We start from the raw sequence: 24056 nt of genomic DNA, 5'->3' as shown, positions 1-24056 counted from the left end.
AGAATATGATACCAGTAGGGTCAATCAAATTCCTTCCCTGAGATTTCTGTATAGGTTCCATGAGAAAGAATTCTATTCTCTGGAGCTAGAATACATTAAGAGTCTTTGGCTACAAGTATTATAAGCCAATGCTTACTACTTTAAGCACACACACAAAAGAAAGTTTATTGGAAAGATATGAGGTAGTTCTCAGTATTGAAGGAAAGCTTAACAACCAGACCTCGTAGAGGTAGCCTTAGGGATAAGATATCAAAAGCAATAGACAACTTCTTCAGGAGTCAAGGCCCAACCTCCAAGATGAATCAGCTCTAGTCTTTTAGTCTTTTTCTGCCCTCTTTTACTCAAGTCAGCTCAAGATTCAAGATTCTGAAAAAGAGCAAGAGTGGTTGGCTCTGCTAGTCACAGCCTTCCCCTGAGTGAAGGGGGAAACACACACCATGATCGCGGTCCCACAGGACTGCAGAGGACGGGAGAGGAACACTTCCCCAAAGGGAAATCATGCTTCTGTTCTAAAGAAGGGGGAAATAGTTGTGAGCAGGCAGAGACAGATGTTCACCCTGGACTGTTAAGCCAGGGCAGCCCGGGGATCTTTCCTGATCCAGGCCGGCAATAGCTCAGAGGGGGCCAACAGGGAAACAAGAGCCAAATGAGCAACCCAGAAACCCTGTGCTCAGTCTTCCCGCCAGCCTCAGGAGCTAGTCAATTTCTTTTCCGCTTGAACTAGTTTCGTTTTGGTTTCTGCCACTTGCAGCTAACAAATTCCTGAGAAACGCCTAGTTTTTATACCAGTGACTTTTAGACCTAGAGGTCTCTAGCATGTCCTTTTGAAAATGAGAATTACTCTAAAGTTGTGCATATTGAACACAGAGCATTTCTTGAGATCTTAGTGCAATCAATCCCTAAGGTTTGCAGGGACTCCTGGTGCAGTTGCCTATCCTTGAGGGGACTCCTGAAGTAGTGAGAAGACCTTGGCTTTGGGGTTCCATTTCAGAAAGTAGCTCTATTTCGGGAGACTTCAGTGGACAAAGGAAAAATCAACCTGATAGGCAATCTCTGAATGAAACCTAGATATTATAGGATAAATAGAACTATTTCCATTTCCTCAGGGACTCGTTACACTTACAGAGCACCCCTTGAAGTGATCACTCTGTCTTCTCTCATTTTCCCTAATAGTCATTGCTAGTGTTTATTGGTTCAGGTGTGAAGTATTCCACCTTGGAATAGTTTCTGTCTCTGAAGATTTAGTAAATGCTTAAAGGAAAACCCTTTCCTGCAAATGTTGGGATAATAATGTGTGTGGGGTGGAATCTCCACCTTTTGTTTTCCTCAAGTTCTTGTCACTTTCTGTCAAGGCAATAACACTCTTGGCAGCAGGAGGAAGAGCAGGGCTTGCTTGTGCTTTGACTAAATGGCAGACTGAGCCCCATGCAGTCTGATGACCTGGGTGGGGAGAGGTGCTTTTGGACAACGTCCGAGCAGTCGAAAACAGTGAGATCCCAAGACCTTCCTTGTGCTTTCTTAGGAAACTCTAGGCAGACTAGTGAAAGAAATATGTGTGTTCAGTGGTCAGGGAGTTGGTTCCTAGTCTGGGGACTAACAGCCTTTCAAAGAGCTGGGCTGACAGCAAGTAGAAAGAGCCAAGGATGGCATTGTTCAGAAAACCTAGGCGCCAATGGACAACTACTCAAGACTAGTCTTACTCCAGTAAATATTAATGTGACCTCTCTCTTGGAATTCTCCCAAGTCATTATTTTATTTAGGCCCAAAGCACTTATTAAAATACACTTACATGTGACAGGGTGTTAGTCATTACATTTAGTGAGGATTGTTTTAATAACTTTTTTTTGTAATTGAGATAAAATTTTAAAACGTAAAATTTACCATTTTAACCAATGTAAAATGTACAGTTCACTAGTTTTATGGTAGTAACATTCCAATGCAACCAGTTTCACTATCTAATTCCAGAATGCCTCAACACCTTCAAATCACTCTTTTCTTAACACCTAGAACAGTGGTTCTCAACCTTCCTAATGCCGCGACCCTTTGATACAGTTCCTCATGTTGTGGTGACCCCCAATTTCATTGTTACAAATTGAACATAATTAAAGCATAGTGACTAATCACAAAAACAATATGTATTTATATATGTGTTTTCCGATGGTCTTAGGCAACCCCTGTGAAGGGTCGTTCGACCCCCACAGGGGTCACGACCCACAGGTTGAGAACCGCTGACCTAGAAGCAATGGAAGCTTTAATCTGGAGGAAGTTTGCAGGAGGAGAGATAAAAAGAAGAACAGAAAGTTTGGGCTGAGTGCCTGGAGGCGAACATCATGATAAAAGATACTCTTTAAAATGTTGATTAAAAGTTGGCTCTGGGTGTTGGCAAAGAGATATTGCTCCTGACTCTCTTAAGAATATAGGACAGCAATAGTCTGGTTCTTAAAATTAATGGGGTAGTGTTTTAAAACAGTCTTGTGTCACTAAAAATCGCTGATGTCAATCCTATTGTACAAGCCTCCCCTCAAAATGTGTCTGGCTCTATTCAGACATTGAGTCCTGGATCGGCCTGACCCAGAATGCACCTGCACTCTCATGGGAGAATCTCCTCAAACAAAGAGATGACTTAAAAGTTGATATGGCTTCCACCGGGACAGTGGGAATGTGCAAGTGGGGATTAGATACCACATTGTGCATATTAAAAGAAAAGAATTAAAAGGAAAAAAAAATCCAGAAGAGTGCATTCCCTTTAGTATGCTAGCTTGGAATTTATAAACCTGGACCCTGATGTTCTGGTCAAACATAGGAGCTTTCATCATTGCAAATGACTTAATGCTCCTGTGCCAACAAAAGGACGTAGTCAATGAGGTCTTTTGCAAAGTAATTTTGTCCTCCTAAGCCAAAGGAAGCAAAGATTGTTTTGAAATTTAACCTTAGGTTCCTGCATACTAAGATTTAGCAAAAGATGGACTCATGTTTTGCAAGGGTACAATAGGCATTTCACTGAATTCTGCTAGTAAATAAAGCGGTGAGCACCTCAGGTGCAGGCTGTGGAAATGATGGCAGGAATCTGCCCTGGGCTGTGATTATTTGAACAAAGTAAAATCAACAAACAACACTGAGGCTGTAAGTAAGTTTCCTGCTGTGCCAGTTTTATAATAAAGGTGTTTTTCTTTTCAGTTGAACTTTCCATGGACTTAAATCATTTATTTCTTTAGAGCCAATGAAATAATTTACTGTGTTTATGTATTAAGAAAAAAGTTTGGTAGCTCACTGTTTCATCAATTTGAATATGCTTAAAAGTGCATATTTGGGTAAAAAGAAATTCTAATTTATTTGGAATAAATATCTCAACTTGCTTGTTAGAACTGTAGGCATCAGTTTGTAACTATAACAGAGAAGTAGCTTTATGTTAATCCAGTTAACATGTCATTTAGGATCAACACTGTTTTCCCCTCTTGCAGTTTCATGTTACAATAAGACAGGCTTTTGGAGTAGGTGTCTATGACGTCACTTGATTGAGGCTGGAAGGGGACTCCTTTCCCAAAATGGTTCACTCTCAATCTATTATGGGGTCTGAATTTATACCATTGGACATTTATTTCTTGGATCATTACGTTCTTTTGTTCATCAAAAAGAATCTACTTAAAAAGTACAAATGCTCGAGGATGGGTGACTCATTAAGCATTACATTTTAATTTGACCACTAACTGAGGATGTATTGGACAGGTTGGTTTGGTCCTTCATTCTTTCTTTTCAGTAATGGGCTATCCCTTCCTATAAGGAAGTGCTTTTCTCCCAATCTAGCCCTGTAGTAACAATCAGTCAGAACCGTGGTCGGCAAACCTCGGCTCGCGAGCCACATGTGGCTCTTTGGCCCCTTCAGTGTGGCTCTTCCACAAAATACCATGTGCGGGCGCGCACGTACAGCGCGATTGAAACTTCGTGGCCCATGTGCAGAAGTCGGTATTTTGTGGAAGAGCCGGTATTTTGTGGAAGAGCCACACTCAAGGGGCCAGAGAGCCACATGTGGCTCGCCAGCCGCAGTTTGCCGAGCTGCAGTTTGCCGACCACTGAGTCAGAACATTCCCCTTCCCCATCTTTGTTTCCCTCTACACCAGTGGTTCTCAACCTTGGCTGCCCATTAGAATCATCTTGGAATCTTTTTAAAATCCTGATTTCTGGGCCTCATCCCCCGGAAATTCTGTTTCTTTGTTACTAATGTTGTGGCCTCACCCCATAACAAAGAAACAGAATTTCCGGACGATGAGGCCCAGAAATCAGGATTTTAAAAAGATTCCCAGGTGATTCTAATGGGCAGCCAAGGTTGAGAACCACTGCTCTACACCATCACCCAGTGGCGAGTGCATGACTGAAGTTTGTCCAACCATAGTTCCCGACCCTGGCCACAAAGATTATTCATATACCCTCAGGGGTACCCATGCCAAGACAGAGTTCTTATACTTTTCTTCTAAAAGGAGCTGCTGGAAAAAAATGCTTTCTCTCCTCTCTGGAGGACAGGTAAGGAGGACAGCCCATCGCTGCTTTGAGCCATGTTTCTAGTCTCTTCTGACATCCTGCTTGAGAGAGTGGAGTCCCGAGGCAGAGAGAAGCGGAGATGAGAGACTCAGAGTGATGTTTGAGACCCTGAACCCATCAGACTCCAAGACTAATGGCATGCCCTTGCTCAGTTTGTTTACACGCGTGCCAATAAATCACCCTTTCCCCTTAAGCTGTTATGACTGGGGCATCTGTCATTTGCAAACAAAGGTCTGAGAACTGAAAACAAACATTTTATAAAAGGACACAAGATAACTAAGGGAAGGGTGGTGTTCTGGTTGAGGAATGTGTATGGGAGGTGGGTCAGCTCTAATCGTTCTGTGGTTAAGTGGGGGTCATTATATGTGAGAGTTACCGACATAGTTCCAGACTTTACTTTGAAGTGAATTGATAGGTAGGGCAAGGTGGCCAAAGTCTCTGAGAATAAGAGCTAATATTACTCTGGGGCCACAACGGCCTTGACAGTCTTCTGGGCTATTGAATTCAGGGTGAGGCTGCTTGGGGCCCCTGGGAAAGTAAGAATTTGCAAATATTTAATTTAAGACTTTAGTCCTATATGTCAGTCCACAGACTCAGTTTCTTCCTCCACCAAATCAGAGAAGCAACAAAAGGAAGTCCTGTTTTCAACCGTAATTGAACGTGGAAGACCTGGCTTTATTGAAATTTACATCTTTTCATGATACAGTAGGTCCCCCCTCCCCCCCGTACTATAAGTTTTGTTTTTTTAAACAGAAATGTAGAAAAAAATGGGCAAAGAAGGAAGGTAGGACTTAATGTTTTCTATTCTCTTCATATTATTTTAATTTTGACCTATCAAAATATTAAAGGAACAAAGTTATTAGACAGCAAATGATATTATTTTTGTCAAAAAATGAGTAATGAGAATTAGCTAACTTGCAATAATATATATTTTTTTCACTAGATTAAAAATATAGTGGAGCAGTTGAAACCTTCTCTCAGCTTCTTATTATGCAACCGAGTTGAAATCTGGCTATGATGCCTTAGAATTCAGGGGTCCTCAAACTACAGCCCGCGGGCCACATGCAAATACAAATATTGTATTTGTTCCCATTTTGGTTTTTTACTTCAAAATAAGATATGTGCAGTGTGCATAGGAATTTGTTCATAGTTTTTTTTAAAACTATAGTCCGGCCCTCCAACGGTCTGAGGGACAGTGAACTGGCCCCCTGTTTAAAAAGTTTGAGGACCCCTGCCTTAGATTAATAAAGACCTTTAAATAGATGGGATTCTCTGACAGATTTTATTCTTTTAGGTTTCATGGTGGTAAAAGCAAATTCATAAACTATCTTTATTTTCTGTGGACAGAGCAAAACAAATTGACCTTCAGCATATGTTTCAAGGTGGCTGTTACATGCCATTTCAACCCTGGGAAAGTGCTATTCAAAACTGAAAATTAAAACCAAATCCATATTAAAAGCTTTGCAATGTGGTCAGGATGCTGGGAGTGTCTCACTTTCTGAAGCCACCACAGCGCCTATTTTCTCCTCCTCCCATTTATTTCCACGCTCCTCCTCTTTTTCCAGAATTACTTATGAGTAATAAAGGAAGCCAGAGTAAGAACAATGGCATGTTTTTGGCGTTACAAGAGTGCCACACATCAAAGGAAGACCTTTATCCCAGGGAATCACAGTTTTGCAAGAGATCCAGCAGGCGGGAGGGAGTGTGCTCCCACTGCTGCACAGCAGAAACGAAAGGCCTCACTGGCTTCGAGCTGCACAGCCACCTGGGCTCGGTTCATTTCTGTCTGGAGGCTGAGTGCCCAGGTGTTGCTCAGACACATCTAACCTGGGGCAAGGGAATGGGCATCTCTAAGCCTCTGCTTATTCTTGTAGAATCCATAAATGTACTGACTTCTAAAAATTAAATACACGTGAAATACTTAGCAAAATGCCTAGCCCATGGTATTAAATGTTAACTTGTATTATTGCTAATGACAATCTGAGGTTTTGGGTGTCACCCCCGCCCCATGTGTGTTTATTATAGTCTCTTAGAGAATGCTAAATAAAATAAAATAAAATAAATACAACAATAACAACACCAAAACATTCCAAACCAAAGTGGCTATTAAAAATTTTCTGAACCACCCAGACTTTGTCCCCAACCAGCCTTCCCTACTTGTTTCAGGCTCAGTTGCCTATTGTTAAAGCACTAATTTCTTTCCTTCCAAATGCCTTCTTAGTCTATAAACCCATGTACACTTTTAGATGAGCCCCTCTCCTTGCCCAGCTTCAGAGCCCCTTCTCTTGGGGGCCTTGGGTCTCTCCTCTTAGGCCCTGCCTTTCCCTCCCTGCCACCCAGCTTGTGCAAAGACATGGACCAGATCTATTTCAGTCCAGCTCTTCAGCTTCAGAGACTTTCCTTTAAATAACAGCTTATTCATTCATTCTCTGTTTCTCTTATGGTGAAAGGAACCTCGTCTGGAGTGAGTAGTTCCTGTGATATCGCCATTCATGCCGAATGGAGGTCAGGCCAGGTCAGCATGCTGCTGGGCCAGTGTGCACCTGGCACTGTGGCCTTGTTTCTTGCCTGGTTGCCAATAAAACTATATATACCGCCCAGGATCATGGGCCAGTGACTGTCACGTGGTGATACTGACCTCTAGGGGCTGGCTTTCCTTCACATAGAGCCTTTATCTTCTCATTGAGCTCCAGGGCTGTGATGGCAGCCTCTTGCTTAGCTTTTGCCAAATCTGTTTGTAGCTTTTTCAGTTTCCTTTTGTGCTTCAGTTTCTTAAAAAAAATAAAATAAAATAAGAGTTTCCGTCACTAGAGACAGATGCATCAAAGGAATAAAAAGAACTAATGATGTCTGAACGAACCTGGCCTTTGAAGCCTGGCTGAGATGGAATGCTCCCTGTTTATCTGGATTGAGTTCTATTTGAGGCTGTGAGACTGAGTGTGTGCTGCTGTCAGAGAGCCCGAGTCACCAACGATCAAAGCCTACTCTCTGCAGCGTGGTATCTTTTACCTTATTTTGTTTTAAATATGTTTTTATTGGCTTCAGAGAGGAAGGGAGAGAGAGAGAGAAACATCAATGATGAGAGAGAAGCATTGATTGCTGCCTCCTGCATGCCTCTTACTGGGGATCGAGCCTGCAACCCAGGCATGTGCCCTGACGGGGAATCCAATCTGGCTGCTGACTCATAGGTCGAAGCTCAACCACTGAGGCATGCTGGCTGGGCTCTTTTACCTGCTTGAAGGGTTTTTATCTGGATCTGAACCTTGTGTTTTAGTTGCTTATAAGAGAAGGAATTAGAGAAGACCTCTCATTGTCAGTTGGGATTTTACCACTGTAGTGCCAGTGCCTAAAAGTATTGGATTTTTTCCCAATCTGTAAGTAAACATTCACATGAAAGAGCCAAAGCCTTGATTCTGAGTCATTTTCACCCTAATACCATAATGGCTTGCTTTCAAATATATTCTAAAGGGTGTGAAGCTACCATGAAATGCTGATATTTACAGATATTTACTATGGTACTTATATAAGGAACGTGGTCAGGGATAGGAATGGTTTTCAGGCAAGAGAGGACAGGAATTCCTTGCTATCTATATATATAAAAGGCTAAGTGACCGTCTGACCAGCTGGTAGGTATGATGCGCACTGACCACCAGGGGGCAGACGCTCAAAGCAGGAGCTGCCAAGCTGTAGTGATTTGGCAGTGGCGGTTCTCAGGTGATGCACCCCAGACCCAGAGAGGAGGGAGCCCAATTCTGGGGTGCATCACCCAAGAACTGCCCTCTTGCAATCCAGGATCCCTCAGGGAATGTCAGAGAGCCAGCTTTGGCTGATCCCCACAGGCCAGGCTGAGGGACCCTACCTGCCGGAGGGACCCCGCTCACTCTGCAGATGCCCTTCGAGCCGTGGAGCCGCCCCAGGTGCAGCTGGCCAGGGAGGGCCGGAGGGAGATTGGCTCGAGGGCATGTCCAGCTCATCTTGCCCAGTCCTGCCCTGCCAGCCACCTTCTAATTAATTTCCTTTCAATGTGCACAAATCTGTGCACTGGGGCACTAGTAAAATAATATGATTTATGACATTCAAACCTTTGAAAGAACTACATTAGGAAATGGTTATACACTCAAAGGATTTACCTTGAGACTTTATGGCTAGAAAGATCCTTTATGGATTTCAAAATGGATTTAATTTGTTAAAATTGGATTTACCTGCAACTATGGAGAAGCTGATTATGGTGAAAAGTTCTACATTTGCACTTTTGTGTCCTTCCTTTCCACTGAGGAGCTCGCTTTGCCAAGTCTCTGTGGTCTGGTAATTAGGAAGCCCAGAAAAGAAATCACTAACATTTCTTATCAGACATAAATCTCAAGATAGGGAAAGGAATGGTTTTTGCTCACAAGGAAGATGGTGTTCCCTGGTCTCTGAAAGGAGTACACTAGGGCAGTAGGGGATCACACCCTTTTTATGAGAGTAAAGCCAGTACAATCAATTTATCAAGGATAGGATTAAAAAGACACAGACCTCCCATGTTAATGACTAGTTGTTTTCCAGACCAAAGCAGGAAGATCAGGACTTGATGAAAGTTTAATTAATGGCATACACATGGCTAAAAGAGAACGCATTACTCAAAGGAGAATGGCAGTCATGGAAGTTCTCTTAAGGGAGTTGGAGGGGTGGAATAGGGTTCAGCCAGTGCAGTCCAGGTGAGAGGTGCCTGGTGGTGTGGCGGTGGTAGTTAGTGTTCACCTACTCACTTCATCATTGTACTGATTTATTTTTTTTATTTTATTGATTTTTTACAGAGAGGAAGGGAAAGGGATAGAGAGTTAGAGACATCCATAAGAGAAAAACATCCATCAGCTGCCTCCTGCACATCCCCTACTGGGGATGTGCCTGCAACCAAGGTACATGCCCTTGACCGGAATCGAACCTGGGACCCTTCAGTCCGAAGGCCAATGCTCTATCCTCTGAGCCAAACCAGTCAGGGCTGTACTGATTTCTGAAGCAGCCCTTTGGTGTCAGGTCCTGTGCAGGCCAGCTGTCAAAACATCAGCGAGGATAAGGTCTCTGCTTCATGCCACTAGGACTGTCTAACTAATTTCCTTCTGAGTCTATTCACCAAAACTCTTCACAGTTTGGTCTGTTATGTAGAGGTTAGTTCAGGGGGAGACTGGGTATTTGATAGCTGGGTTTCTCATAGTAAATTATTAAGTGGGCATGCTAATCTATACCCCGCTCTGTTGTAAGTTGGTTCTCATCAGCTTGTTCATGAGGGCCCTTTCCGTCCCAGGTCTGTGGTGATAACAGCTGTGAGGCCCTGTGTGACCATCGGTGACCTTTTCTGATGCTACTTCAAGACTGCTCCATGCTCAGATTTTTCATACTTTCCTTTTACAGCTTAGAACTTTGGGGATAGAAAGTGGGAGGAAGGGTACAGGAATAGAAATTGAGAAAGCAGAGGGGAAGAGGAAAAGAAGAGCAAGAGGGATTCAAAAGAGAGTGCTAATTAAAAGTATCAAAAGGGAACTGATAATGATATTCATGCTGAAGTTTTAGGGATTAGGTGTGCTGATTGATGAAGGCAACTTCTGCTGATCTGCGAATAAAAGTAAGACTGGTTGATGGATGAATAAAGAAACTGATAGATATGCGACAAATTGAAGATAGCAAAATGATAATTGTAGTATCCAGTTATTAAGTATAGGGGTGTTAACTATAAATTTATTTTAACTTTTCTGTATGTTTAGAATTTTTCAAAATAAAATATTGGGAAAAAGAACTAAAAAATTTAGTATTCTTACATTGCCCTTCCCTTAATTCTTTTTTTGTTTGTTTGTTTTAAATATATTTTATTGATTTTTTACAGAGAGGAAGGTAGAGAGAGATAGAGAGTTAGAAACATCGATGGGAGAGAAACATCGATCAGCCGCCTCCTGCACAGTCCCACTGGGGATATGCCCGCAACCCAGGTACATGCCCTTGACCGGAATCGAACCCGGGACCTTTCAGTCCGCAGGCTGACGCTCTATCCACTGAGCCAAACCGGTCTCGGCCCCTTCCCTTAATTCTTAATAGTTAGTATTCAAATTTTGAAATTATGCCACAAACATGCCTATGCAGATAAACGGTAAACAAAGGCAAAAAATAAATGCAACCTGGTGAGAACTGATGAATGATCATTGGTTGCTGGTGTGGTATCAGTAAGAAAAAGTTATATTTCTACATTTCTCATAAAGGCACATTTCTGTTTTGACAGGATGACTTGATAGATAGCATGGAGGAACTCAGTGGAAAGACAGTGTTTCTCAATATCAGTTAAAAATTGTAGCTTTTCAGTTAAAAGATTTAACTCTTTTTTTAAAAAATTCTAATTTCAGGCTTTGCCTTTCTCTTATGGTGATGATATGTTCTGCCTCTGACTATTGTTATAACTGTATAAGGATATTTAATCCAGAGAAGACAGTATGCCTGGGAGTCAAGACAGTTGACTTCAGTTCTCTAGGGGACTATTCCAGAGGCGAGGAAGTTGAGTCAAACAGCATTGTTCTAGAGATACCAGGAGGAACAATGCTTAGAAAATACAAGGAAGCAGATTTTGGCGCAGCACGAGAGAGCACCCTCCAACAATCAGAGCTGTGTCCATGCATAACAAGATAGGATGGGTCCTGGCAAAGGCCTCCTGCTCTGGGAATGATCAAGCAGAGAGCGGATGAACATCTTCAGGCAGGCCCACTGCAACCTCTGGGACCTGGGTTAAGAGGTAATTAGAGGTCTGGCTTACCCCCAACTCTTTCCTTCTGGCTTCCCGTAGCTCCCAAGGGACACAGCACATACATGAATAGACATCTCAGCCCTCACCGTCTCTAAGGTGGACACAGTTGTCAGGGATTCTTTAAGGATAAATCCTGCATTTGTGAGATGTTAGGTAAGAAGGCCAACAAGGCCTATGAATTCAAGGATAATGTGACTCAAAAGGAACCAAGTTTGCTAGTTAGCTGTAAGGAGAAGGGGATGGAAAATCTAAAATTTTAAAAATGGAATGAAGGACCTAGATTGGTTGTTTAAGATTTCTGTTGGCCCCTTTTGTTATTCAGATACTTTTAAAAATAGTTTAACGTCATCTTCCACCCATCCACCTCTTTTCTCCAGACAGAACGACTGTATACTATTCATCCACAGCTTTAACCAAGCCCTTTGGGCACTTCTAAAAACTCAATTTGCCAACATGCTTTTTTATTAGTCATAGACATCAAATGATTTCAGCAATGATAATATTTTCCTTTGCTCTTTTGGCATGCTCTAGCCAAGCAACCCAAGTGTTGTACTTGATTCTAATGGAGTCTATTATGGTCTCCTTGGTTACTAGGAGTTCCCCTTGTTGATTACTAAAAGAATAGGAAGGTTTTATAGCTTGGAGGTAAATTCCTATTACCTTGCTCTTTTCCTACTTCTCCGACAGGGTGGACAGAAGCAGGAAATCATGTATTTGTGCAGTATTTTTAAAAGGAAATATCTATCTGTATTACATTGCTGAATAGCTTGCATTATACCAAGTCAATGGGAATTAGAAATAATCAGGGAACTATTTATAGAAGCTTTTCAATACAGAGTTGCCAGCACTGTTTAAAATTTCTTGTTCTTTCCGCATACTTTGCATCAGGGCCTAAGATTCCAAGGCTGGGCTTGGTTGGTTATTGGCCCTGGGAAATTAGGCCAGACACATGACATCTCCAGGCCCTGGGTTCCATTTCATAGAGCTGATGGGGATTAAATGACATAACACATAAATGACAATACCCAGTACTATGCTTGCAATGTAGCAGATATATGTTTCTATTTTTGTCATTATCTCTTGAAGCACTAAAACACTGAAGTATCTTTTCTAAAGATGTCTTTGTCATACTTTATACTTTATAGGAAATAAAATTTGTACTTCCTTGAAAGCAAGCAATTTGTCTTCTTTTCCTTCACCTCCTTCTCCCAAATTAAGTTCTCTGCATGATCGCATTGGTTTCCTCCACATTTTGTATGGGTAGACAAAACTTAAGGTCCTGAAAACAGACATGCAAATAGCCTTGATCCAATCGCCTGCCAGAGCTGGCCCAATGCCTAGGTAAAGTAGGTGGCTGCCAACATGGAATAATGTGAGGAGCACTCTGAGGCCCTACCTCTCGCTTCCCATGGCATCTCTGTCTTGGGCCTGCCAGTGCGTAGTTTTTCTCCACCTTGTCTGAAATCTACCCCATTCACCCCACCTTCATTCACGTAGAGAGCATATAGAACAAAGGTTTTATCTCTAGAGGGCCACTGATAATGCTACCATACAAAAGAATTTGATTTGAATACAGAAGGTATAGGCAGCTATCTCCTTTCATTTCTCTTTTAACAGCCCATCATTAATAATGAAACTAATAAATCTGATAGTAGCATTTGGATACAACTGGGCTTAAAAGATCAACTTATTATCTTTTGTTTAATATTCATACAATCCTCGGGTGAATATTTTAAAAGTCCAGGGATGGCAAATATGTGCCATGTGTGTTCCTTCTTTCTTCATGGCAGACCTTTGATTTGGAGATTCTTTCATCCTGAGTTGCACACCTGGCTTCAGAGTCCTTAACCTACCCTCCCAGCAGCCACTGCTCATTGATGAAACCTAATTGTCATCTATGTTAGTCGTCTCTGTTTTGCATTTTTTAAAAATACGTGTTTATTGATTTTAGAGAGAGTGGAAGGGAGAGGGAGGGGAAAGCAAGAAACATCGATGTGAGAAACATCGATTGGTTACCTCCCATGTGCATCCTGACCAGGGATTGAACTAGCAACATGGGCATGTGCCTTGACCAGGAATCAAAACAGCGGCCTTTTGGTGCACAGGACGATGCTCAGCCAACTGAACCACACTGGCCAGGGCAGTGTGTCTATTTTGTAGGTGAAAGAGCTGAGGCCCCAGAACAGTTGAGTAGATTTAATCATGGGCTCTTAGTAAGAGCTCAATTGACTTGAACAAAGTTCTTTCAATTCCAGATGCTGATTTTTCTTTTTAATAGTAACACAAGGCTCACTAATAAATAGTACCATTAATTTGTTAGGTTACTTAAAGGTAACCTTTGATGTTAAAGTGTGACTAGCTCTAATTAGCAGAAGTAGAAAGGCAATATAACAGACTTGGTTTTAAAGGAGTACCATTGAAGTATGGTGGCGGGGCATTTATAATATGGGTTACCATGATATCTTTAGAGACCCTAGGAAAGAAAGGAAAGATTCAATGAACCCAGCTAAGAGCTATCTGTGCCAGATGTTGTTCTGAGCTGTCTTAGTGTCATTCATCAGAGGATCCTGAACTGATCCTGATTATTGTGACCATTCTAGTTAGCTGAGTCATCTAAAGTGACAAACAGTGGATCAGGTGAATCTTGTAAAATGCCTTGAATGGCCCTGGCCAGGTGGTTCAGTTGACTGGGACACCGTCCAGTGCACCAGAAGGTTGTGGGTTTGATTTCTGGTCAGGGAACATACCTAGGTTTCGGGTTTGATCCCTGGTTGGGACACATATGGGTGGCAACCAATAGATGTTTCTCTCTCTCTCTCTCCCTCTCTCTCTCTCTCCTCTTCCTCTCTCTAAAATCAATAAAAACATATCCTTAGGTGAGGATTAAAGAAATTAAAAAATAAATAAAATTCCTGGAATGAAAGACAAATCACAAATGCAAAATGTAGCTTAGTCTTATTTTATTTAATGAAGTTGTAGGGGAACTAGTTGATACACAAATCCTTGGCCTCATCACAGTTTTGACCAAGAACTAGGCCCCACAGGACCACTGTTAATACTTAATGGCCAGGAGTCAGACTTTAGAAATCACAGCTGACACCGTTCAGGTCTTTAGAGTATCCTTCCCCTCTGAGTAACTTATTTTATGTTATAGCATGCTATAGAAATACATTTTAATTCTGTTCCCTACACCCAGAAGGTTTAGAATTCCTAATAAAAATAAAACAAAATCCCAGTAATTAGACAAATGTCTTGACTCACTACAGGGGAAGAGTTTACTAGTATTTGGAGCCAAGTCTGTATTCTTTCCCTCTATGGGATAAACAGTTTTTAGAGACAGAGGTAGAGTTTGCTAGTATATGTCTTAGTTCCCAGAAATGCCTGTATAGTGTTTATGTAAGAGATGTTACAAATTAATACAAGCTAAAGAGATAACCTTTATTTAGGAATGAATTCTAATGATAAGGTAGAACTTTCTAACAATAAAATGGTCCAAAGTTTGAATTTGTTGCCTTAAAAGACAGTAAGTTGCTTGCCCTTATTTGCATATGATATACAGACCATTACTGGGGGAAATCCAGAGAGAAGTTAACACTTACTGACCACCTATGTCCAACATAATAAGTGTTATGTACTAGTTAAGAATTTTATATGTACTAGTTCGTTTCATTTTTATAGCAACCTGATGAAATAGGACTACTATTAATACTGGTTTTAGATGCAAATACTGAAGCACACAGAGGTTTAAGTAACTTTCCCGAAATCAAAGAGTGACTCAATTCAAATGTGAGCAATCTGGCTCCAGACCATGCCTTCCAGCACTGGGCTACACATACCTCATCTTACCCAGTGTCCTACATTTTGGTGAGTTTGGATAAGATGACATTTCCTGTTCTGTAAAGCCATTTCTTAAAGCAAGAAGTGTCTGATTTCTGATCATGAAGTTTGGAGCCAGGGGCTTACCCTCCTTAGTACAAATTAGGAAATCAAATAGAACCACCAAATCTTGATGACACAGAATTGGGTGCAATCTTTGAAACCAAATTGTTCAGCCATGGCATTTGAGAGAGTCAAATCTGGAAGCAGAGAAAAATGTCATGATTTGCCCAAAGCCACAGCTAATAAAACTACAAGAAGCAGGACTCCAAGCCAGAATTTCTGACTCCCCATCTTAGTGTTTTTTTCCACTATATCATGTTACTCCTTGGCCATCAGAGCTGAAGGGCAATGGGATGAGTACATGATTGAAACCTGGAGCGAAACTGGGATCCCTAAGGTCTAAGGTCCCAGGAACCTTAGCAGTTATTGAGGCAGGCAGCCTTCTCTTAAAGCCCTTCTCACACAGAGAACCAAGGAAAACTGGCCTCAGGTCATTCAATATAGTACGCATTGGGGTTACATTAGAAAGAATCCTATCTAATAAAAGACAAAAAGGGTAATTAACCATACCTCCGCTACGCTTCCCATTGGCTAATCAGGGTGATATGCAAATTAATTGCCAACAAAGATGGCAGCCGGCAGCCACGCAGCTGAAGCGAACATGAAGCTTGCTTGCTCCAGTGATGGAGGAAGCCAAGGTTCCCGGCCTGCCACGGGCCCAGCTCTGAGCCCGAAAGCAACAATGTTTCAATTATAGAAGCTAAACAAATCCCAGATACCTGCTTTCAGCCTGCCGAGGCCTCAGAGCTGGGAGCGCCAGTGTTGGCAACAATGTTTCAATTATAGAAGGTAAATAAATCTCAGAATAGAAAAGAAAAAGAAAAAAAGAAGAGGCTGGGAGCTTTAGTCGCTGGCCAGCCTGAAAACGGCCCTCAGCCCCTCACCCAGACTGGCCAGACACTCCAGTGGGGACCCCCACCCTGAAGGGGGTGTGACCAGCTGAAAACAGCCATCAGCTCCTCACCCAGGCTGGCCAGGCACCCCAGCGGGACCCTCACCCTGATCCAGGACACCCTTCAGGGCAAACCAGCTGGCCCCCACCCATTCACCAGGTCTCTATCCTATATAGTAAAAAGGTAATATGCAAACTGACCCTAACAGCAGAAAGACTGGGAATGACTGGTCACTATGACACACACTGACCACCAGGGAGCAGACGCTCAATGCAGGAGCTGCCCTCTGGTGGTCAGTGTGCTCCTATATGGGGGAGCTCTGCTCAGCCACAAGCCACGCTGATGGCTGCCAGTACAGCGGTGGTGGTGGGAGCCTCTCCTGCCTCCTCAGCAGTGCTAAGGATGTCCTATTGCAGCTTAGGCCTGTCCCCGCTGGCAAGTGGACATCCCCCGAGGGCTGCCGGGCTGCCAGAGGGATGTCTGATTGCCATCTTAGGCCCAATCCCCCGGGGAGCAGGCCTCATCCAGCAGATGGTCATCCCCTGAGGTGTCCCAGACTGCAAGAGGGCACAGGCCTGGCTGAGGGACTCCCCAACCCCGAGGGCACAAATTTTTGTGCACCGGGCCTCTAGTAAAGAATAATTGAGATCCTGCTAACTTCAAAGAAATAAGCTGGACCAATGTCCACTAGCCACCTTGCCTTCATGTAGCATTAGAATGTCTGTATTCAGTCAAACAAACACATTTCTGAGATGAAGGGATCCTGCTGCGTTCTCTTTTTGAGGGTGAGTGCAAGTACCTCATCATTCTTATCGAGTAGTCATTTACCAGACTGACAACCAGTATTTTTGAGAAAGGGAAGACCTACAGTGCAGTAAATGAGTTTTCATATTACTGGCTGAACTTGGCACAGAACAAAACCGAGTGTTCAAGAAGTCTTCTGAAAGGAAAAAATAGTCCATGCCTGCTAACACCAAATCTACTCTTCGGTCTTACAATCTCAAATCACACCCGGAGAACAGGGAGAGAAGTGCATTGTCACACCTATCAGCTCCGGGTAGGAAGCTGTTTTCCAGTCCAATCCTCCCTGGGGGATAGAGAGAGCCCAAAGGGCCAAAGCTGAATATGAAGCAATTTCAGTTTCTCAGCCCCACCTCAGCAAGTGCTGGTATCATTGGCAAACAGCCATAGGAAGACGTGGGTGGAAGAAAACAGAAACCAGAGAGGACAGAATATTCAGGTGGTAAAAAGTATTCCCATATCTGCCATGTAAAAATGCTGCTAAGTTTTTCTAATGTGATTATAAAAATAATGAAGAGCTTTTCCTCCCATGAGAACTTTTTGATTGGGCAGGTATTGGTTGTTGTGCCTGTGACCATCACTCCCTTTGAACTTGACTGGACTGCCTTCTGGGAGGAAATTAGCCACCTGTGACTTATCTTGAATCATAAAGTGAACTGAGAACTGAAAAATTGAGATTCTGAAGCACCAAGGTGCTTAAGTCACTTTGAAGGGCTTTCTATGATAAAGGAAGCCTAATGAAGTTAACCTTCCCAGTAAATATCGCTCTCCTTCAGAAACTCCACTCTGCATTGAAAGCAGAGAAATGAAAGGGGACACAGGCTCAGCCAGTATAATAGTGGCCTTAAAAGAACTTAAATCGTAAAGAAATGTAAGTAGAGACAAGGAAAACTATTGTAAGAGGAGAAATGATTCTCATATGGCATGAAATAGCTTTGGACAGTGTACAGAGAAATTAGAGGAAGCAGCAAAATGGAAAATTTTCTATGATAATGTATTATTTTCCCATGAAATAATGTTTTAAAAACTGCTGCTTTCTTAATGCAAAGTTGAAACAATTTTATAGCAGAAATTTATGTTTAAAGTGAAATGTACCTGGTCTCATATTTTAAAAGTATTTACAGTGTTAAAAGTAAGAGTGAACCCTGGCTGGCTTGACTCAGTGGACAGAATGTCAGCTGGCAGACTGAAGTGTCCCAGGTTCGATTCCGGTCAAGGGCACATGCCTAGATTGAGGGCTTGATCCCCATTGGGGGACATGCAGGAGGCAGCCGATCAATGGTTCTCTTTCATCATTGATATTTCTATCTCTCTCCCCCTCTCCCTTCCTCTCTAAAATCAATAAAATCAATAAAAAGTTCATTTGCCCAAGAGCTACAAGGCAATGTCACTTTGAAGGTTTCATTGCAAGGACATTTTGTAACCCCCTCCCAATTTTGTTCACATTCATGCTTTCTTATGAATGTATGTTGATGATGATAGATGATGTTTTATCTAGTATTGGTGACATTGTAATCTGTGTCCACTCGATGACAAGTAAACCATGTTGCCAATACTGTAACAAATTTACCCCTTGCTTTTCTTAGCTAAATTCTTACAATCTGACAATCATTAGCTTAGTTCAGTGATTTTTCAACCAGCGTGTGGCAAGAATTTTTTAAACATGCAGTACCTGACTATGTACTTAGTCAGGGGCACTGACCATTTTTTTCCTTAGATTGTCAAATAAAAAAATGACAACAGGCAATACAATAGCCATCTGGTGTGAAGGAATCAAAATTACACATTTTTTGTCAGGTTGGAAATATATTTTTTGGTGTACCACAGAATTTTAGTAATTAGTTTATGTATGTCATGAAATGAAAAAAGTTGAAAATTCCTAGCTTAGTCTATTGTTCCTGGCTGTCCTGCAGTTATGTTCTTTATTACTGGGGCAACCTATACCATAAACCTTTAAAGATGATAGTAAAATAGCCACAATTTGCCACACCTGAGAACTTTCTTACTAAAAGGTGTCAGTCCTGCTCTGTGGGGATGGTTTAGCACTTGGGGAAATGGTGTGAACATTAAGCAGTATTTGCAACCTAAAACCAGTTTTATTCCTCAAATTATTCCTCAAACTCAATTTCAGAATCTGTATGTGAACTGGGTTATATGCATGCAAGATGGGGTTGCAAAGGCATAACCCAATAAAAGAAGCATTTATCACTTGTAAATAGCATGCAAAGAGTCAGGGAGGAAAAGGTGTGGTGGTGACGTGAACTTTTGCTATGTAGATATTAGCAAGTTTCAGATTGCATATTTTAACAAGTTTAGACAAATGTGCTTGCTACAAAACAAGTCATCAAATCTGATTGTTACTTGGTTTTGTTGGGCTCAAGAATCTGTCTTATTTCATTCTCTTGTAAGGTGCTTTGAATTCCCAAACAGGAATCTTTAAGTAGATTTCAGAGGTAGACCTTTAAACCTGTTTCCATCAATATCTCTAAGATATGCAAGGATAACAGGTAGGGTGGGGAACATGTGGACTCGGCTTAAAGCCACTTGCCTCAACTCTTGCTAGTGACTTGTGGTGTCACAACTTCCCAGCGTCTGAGATTGTAAGATACAGGGATAATCAGGTGAGTTATTCATCAGGAATAAGTTAAAGATATCCCAAGTTTAACAAATGGTGAGTTGCCTATTCTGGTCCTGACCCAGAAAACCCATAGGTGCCATATTTGATGAGTTATGCTTTAGACTTAAATTAATAATAGGGCGTCCTTAATAATAGTGGGAACAACATTGACCTGATAGGAGACTAACCAGATTTAGAAATGTAAGGCCCTCAGAAATATATCCTTGAGACACCCTGGCCTGTATCTGATCCCTCCTAGATAAGAATTAGGCTGACTCAAATCCATTCAAGCTTCTGTGAAACTAAAGCTCAGGAAATGCACAACAAATATGTACTTTTTGATAGTCTAAACATCCCTCTCACAATCCAGGACCACTAGCTCCTAACTTCTCACCTGCCTGCCTGCCTGATCACCCCTAACTGCCCTCCCCTGCCTGCCTGGTTGCTCCTAACTGCCCTCCCCTGCCGGCCTGGTCGCCCCTAACTGCTCTCCCCTGCTTGCCTGGTTGCCCCTAACCGCCTTTGCCTCAACCCCTGCCACAGTGGCTTTGTCTGGTCTAATTAGCATATTACCCTTTTATTAGTATAGATTTTGTAAGACAATTTCTATTATAGGTTTCTAAATTAGGCATTCCTTTCATGTCTTACATAGGGCCTTTCTCCTTTTTTTATAAGGAAGAAGTATGTACTACTGTCAATAGTAAATGCAAAAATCCCATTGGTAAACAGGCCTGGGTTTATGAAGCAAAAATTACTCAAGAAGGCAATATCCTAAGAAATAGGTAAATTTTGAAGTATATATTTTTATAAATTTATTTTTAGAGATAGAGGAAGGGAGAAAGAGAGAGAGAAACATCCATGTGGAGCAGAACATTGATTGGCTGCCTCCTCCATGCCCCCCACCATGGAGCCCAAAACCTAGGCATATGCCCAGACCAGGAATTGAACCATCAACCTCTCAGTGCATAGGACGATGACCAATCAATCAACTTAGCCCCACCAGCCAGGGTTAGATAGGTAAATTTTAATAGATATCCAGTAGTTGTTAGGAAATAAACTCATAGGTGATTATTATCAGACAAGCTGACTCCATGAGGAGCCTTTCTCTCTCTCTTTCATCTACCCTTTCAGAATGGGTCTGTTAAGGGTTCCCTCCTGCTCTATAGTTTGACATCTGTGCATCAGACCCATCAGAGGAGCTTTTTAAAAATACATCAGCTCAAGTTTCTAGTGCCACTCAATCAGAATTTGGGAGAGTTGGGTGTGGGACTGTAATCTGGTTTTAAAGTCTTCCCGTTGGTTCTGATGTACACATCTGTAAAGGTCAATTGGAGGAATATCTGTAGACAAGAGCCAGGTGCTGGCCACAAAGGCAATATGAGTGTCCTGTGGACTTGTGCGTGTTTGTATATAAGAGGGCACTTAGGCAGGCATGAGTGTGAGTTGGGCAAGTGTGGACATAGCAACTCCAGAAATGGGGGAGACTTCTGTGGGGGTTGGTTCATATAACATGTTTGCATTTTTAAAGGTAGATGGCCAATTACAGCTGTAGGGAAAAAAAGAATTAGTTGGAGCAAAGGAATCTCAGGTTTTAGAAATCAAACTACAGTATAGAAGTACAGTTAAGAAATTTGTGGACTACATCAGCTTCTTTCTTGGGGTAAATATGAAGAGACCATAATTAAAACAGCAAACTGCACCAAGACATTCAAAGCTCTGGCTCTTACTTGGAGAAAAACATCCCAGCCCTAATTGTTATTTCCCACCCAGAACTTCCCACTCATTACATTGTTCGAAGTTATTTCAATGACTTTCATGGCTCCAAGGAAATCTAGCAGGAAAATTCTAAGTCCTGTTTCCAACTTTGTCAACAACACAGTAATCTGAGGCAAGTGGCTTGAGGTTCACTCTCTAATGACAAATGGAATTTTTTTAAAACCACCTCAGTATTTACACATGAATGAATGAATTCATCCTGATTAAATGCTTTGAGTCTCAAATGTTCAAAGTGAGGTAGAGAACACAGACAATGAAAAGTCTTCTTAAAAAAATAATTTTTAGCCTTAAAATTATATTTTTTCTTTGTTTAAATGTAACTTAAGATTTTTTTAAAGCAACTCATACTTTTAAATTCATTAAATCCTTTGATAATCCCCATGTGCACTTAACACACACACACACACACACACACACACACACACACACACACACAAGAAAAAAAAGAAATGCTATTTTTGTGGCCCAAAATATCTTAAAGAAAGCTATTCTAATTTTTGTCTATCATAGGGGGAAAAGTATATGGAACCTCAAAATACTCTAAGGTATCCCAATATATGAAAAGGAAAACTATTAAGTCATCTGAAGAGGTTTAATGTGGTGTATAGTTACTTACTATCCAGGCTTTGTTCATTTCTATTGTTTCTATTTATTTTTTCTATCCGAAGCTGGAGTCATACTGTGCATATTTTTAATGCAAGAAAATATCGTATCTAATTGTTTCTCTATTACTTTTTTCAGCCTCTTTATTTTTCAACAAGACTGTTATTACTATCGTCTATGATGGAGCAAATGGGGAAAGTTCTGTAAATTAGTTAAAGAATTATACTAAAAGTGGTATTTATATCAACCTGAGAGAGCCAAGTGAGCATATCAACAAGGGTTGAACGTTTCTACTGGACTCCTCCCAAGTTTCCAAGCACATAATCTACTGAAAATCTTTTTATTCTAGGGCTTTTGAGGATATGTTTTTCTGACCAGGTTAAACATTCCAAAGCAGATAAAATTCTGAGAGAGAATCCAGCTTATTAGAGAGAGCTGGTTTTCTGAGATTCTCAATAATTTAGTTCAGTTCAACAAATGTTATCTGTTATGTTCCAGCCTCTGAACCACATGCTGGGAATACAAAGATAACGTATAATCCCTTCCCTTTGGAAGCCCTTGTCTTGTGAGAGAGACAGAGATAAATTTTCAATATAATGTTATATGGCACAGGAGATATAAGGTCCCCTGGGAGCACAGAAGGAGGGCCCTTAGCACTGCCTAGAGCAGCCGTGGGCAAACTACGGCCCTCGGGCCAGATCCGGCCTGTTTGAAATGAATAAAACTAAAAAAAAAAAAAGGCCGTACCCTTTTATGTAATGATGTTTACTTTGAATTTGTATTAGTTCACAAAAACACTCCATCCATGTTTTTGTTCCGGCCCTCCGGTCCAGTTTAAGAACCCATTGTGGCCCTCGAGTCAAAAAGTTTGCCCACCCCTGGCCTAGAGGGCCAATAAGGTTTCTTTGCAAATATATATATATATATATATATATATATATATATATATATATATATATATATATATATATTTCAATTACAGTTGACATAAAACATTATTTTAAAATAGTTTCAGGAATACAGCATAATGGTTAGACATAATTTATGAAGTGATCCCCCAATAAGTCTAATACCCACCTGCCACCATACATAGTTATTAAAGTATTGACTATATTCCCTATGCTGTACTTTACATCCCCATTGACTGTTTTGTAACTACCAATCTCTACTTAATCCCTTCACCTTTTCACCCAACTCCCCAATCCTCCTCATCTCTGGCAACAATCAGTTTGTTCTCTGGATTTATGAGTCTGTTTTATTCACTTATTTTGTTCTTTAGGTCCCACATATAAGTGAAATCATATGGTATTTGTTATTTTCTGTAACTTATTTCACTTAGTATAGTATCCTCTAGGAGTCTAATCAGTGGTTTTCAACCTTCCTAATGCCGCGACCCTTTAATACAGTTCCTCATGTTGTGGTGACCCCCAATTTCATTGTTACAAATTGAACATAATTAAAGCATAGTGATTAATCACAAAATAATATGTAATTATATATGTGTTTTCCGATGGTCTTAGGCGACCCCTGTGAAAGGGTCATTCAACCCCCAAAGGGGTCACGACCCACAGGTTGAGAACCGCTGCTCTAGATCCATCCATGTTGCAAATGATATGATTTCATTCTTTTTATGGCCAAGTAATATGCCTTTGTATATGTGTAACATATCTTCTTCATCCAGTCTTCTAATGATGAGCACTTAGGTTGCTTCCATATCTTCAGAGAAGTGTTCCTAGAGGAGATATTGCCTGAGCTGAATCTTTTTTTTTAAATCCTCACCTGAGGATATTTTTTTCATTGATTTTTAGAGAGAGTAGAAGAGAGAAGGAAAGACAGAAACATCGATGTGAGAGAAGCACATTGATTGGTTGCCTCCTACACAAGCTGTGATCAGGGCCCAGGCCAGGCAGGAGCCTGGGACCCTTCAGTCTGCAGGCCGATGCTCTATCCACTGAGCCAAACTAGGCATGGCCCTGAACTGAATCTTGAAACATGAATAGGAATTCAATAGTTTAGGAAGAAATGGGTTCAGGGATAAGGTCATTTCAGCATGCATAAGACTGAAAGTTCATAAACATTGTCTATCTAGAAAACCTCATGAGGCCAAGTTCAAGATATTAAGATA

General features: G+C 41.4%; 1 protein-coding gene across 1 annotated transcript in view; it reads right to left on the bottom strand.

Annotated features, from left to right (window-relative positions):
* The window catches only part of CCDC192 (coiled-coil domain containing 192), a 199875-nt gene that overhangs the window by 58437 nt on the left and 117382 nt on the right, over positions 1 to 24056 (bottom strand). Inside the window, exon 6 of the mRNA XM_036307719.1 lies at positions 7175 to 7307. Within this exon, the coding sequence (XP_036163612.1) occupies positions 7175 to 7307 (133 nt within the window). The remainder of the gene's footprint in view (positions 1 to 7174; positions 7308 to 24056) is intronic.

Source organism: Myotis myotis, unplaced genomic scaffold, assembly GCF_014108235.1.
Source record: "Myotis myotis isolate mMyoMyo1 unplaced genomic scaffold, mMyoMyo1.p scaffold_m19_p_5, whole genome shotgun sequence".
Lineage (NCBI taxonomy): Eukaryota > Metazoa > Chordata > Mammalia > Chiroptera > Vespertilionidae > Myotis > Myotis myotis.
Note: the sequence above shows the minus strand (reverse complement) of the source record. Positions and strands in the feature narration are given on the sequence as shown.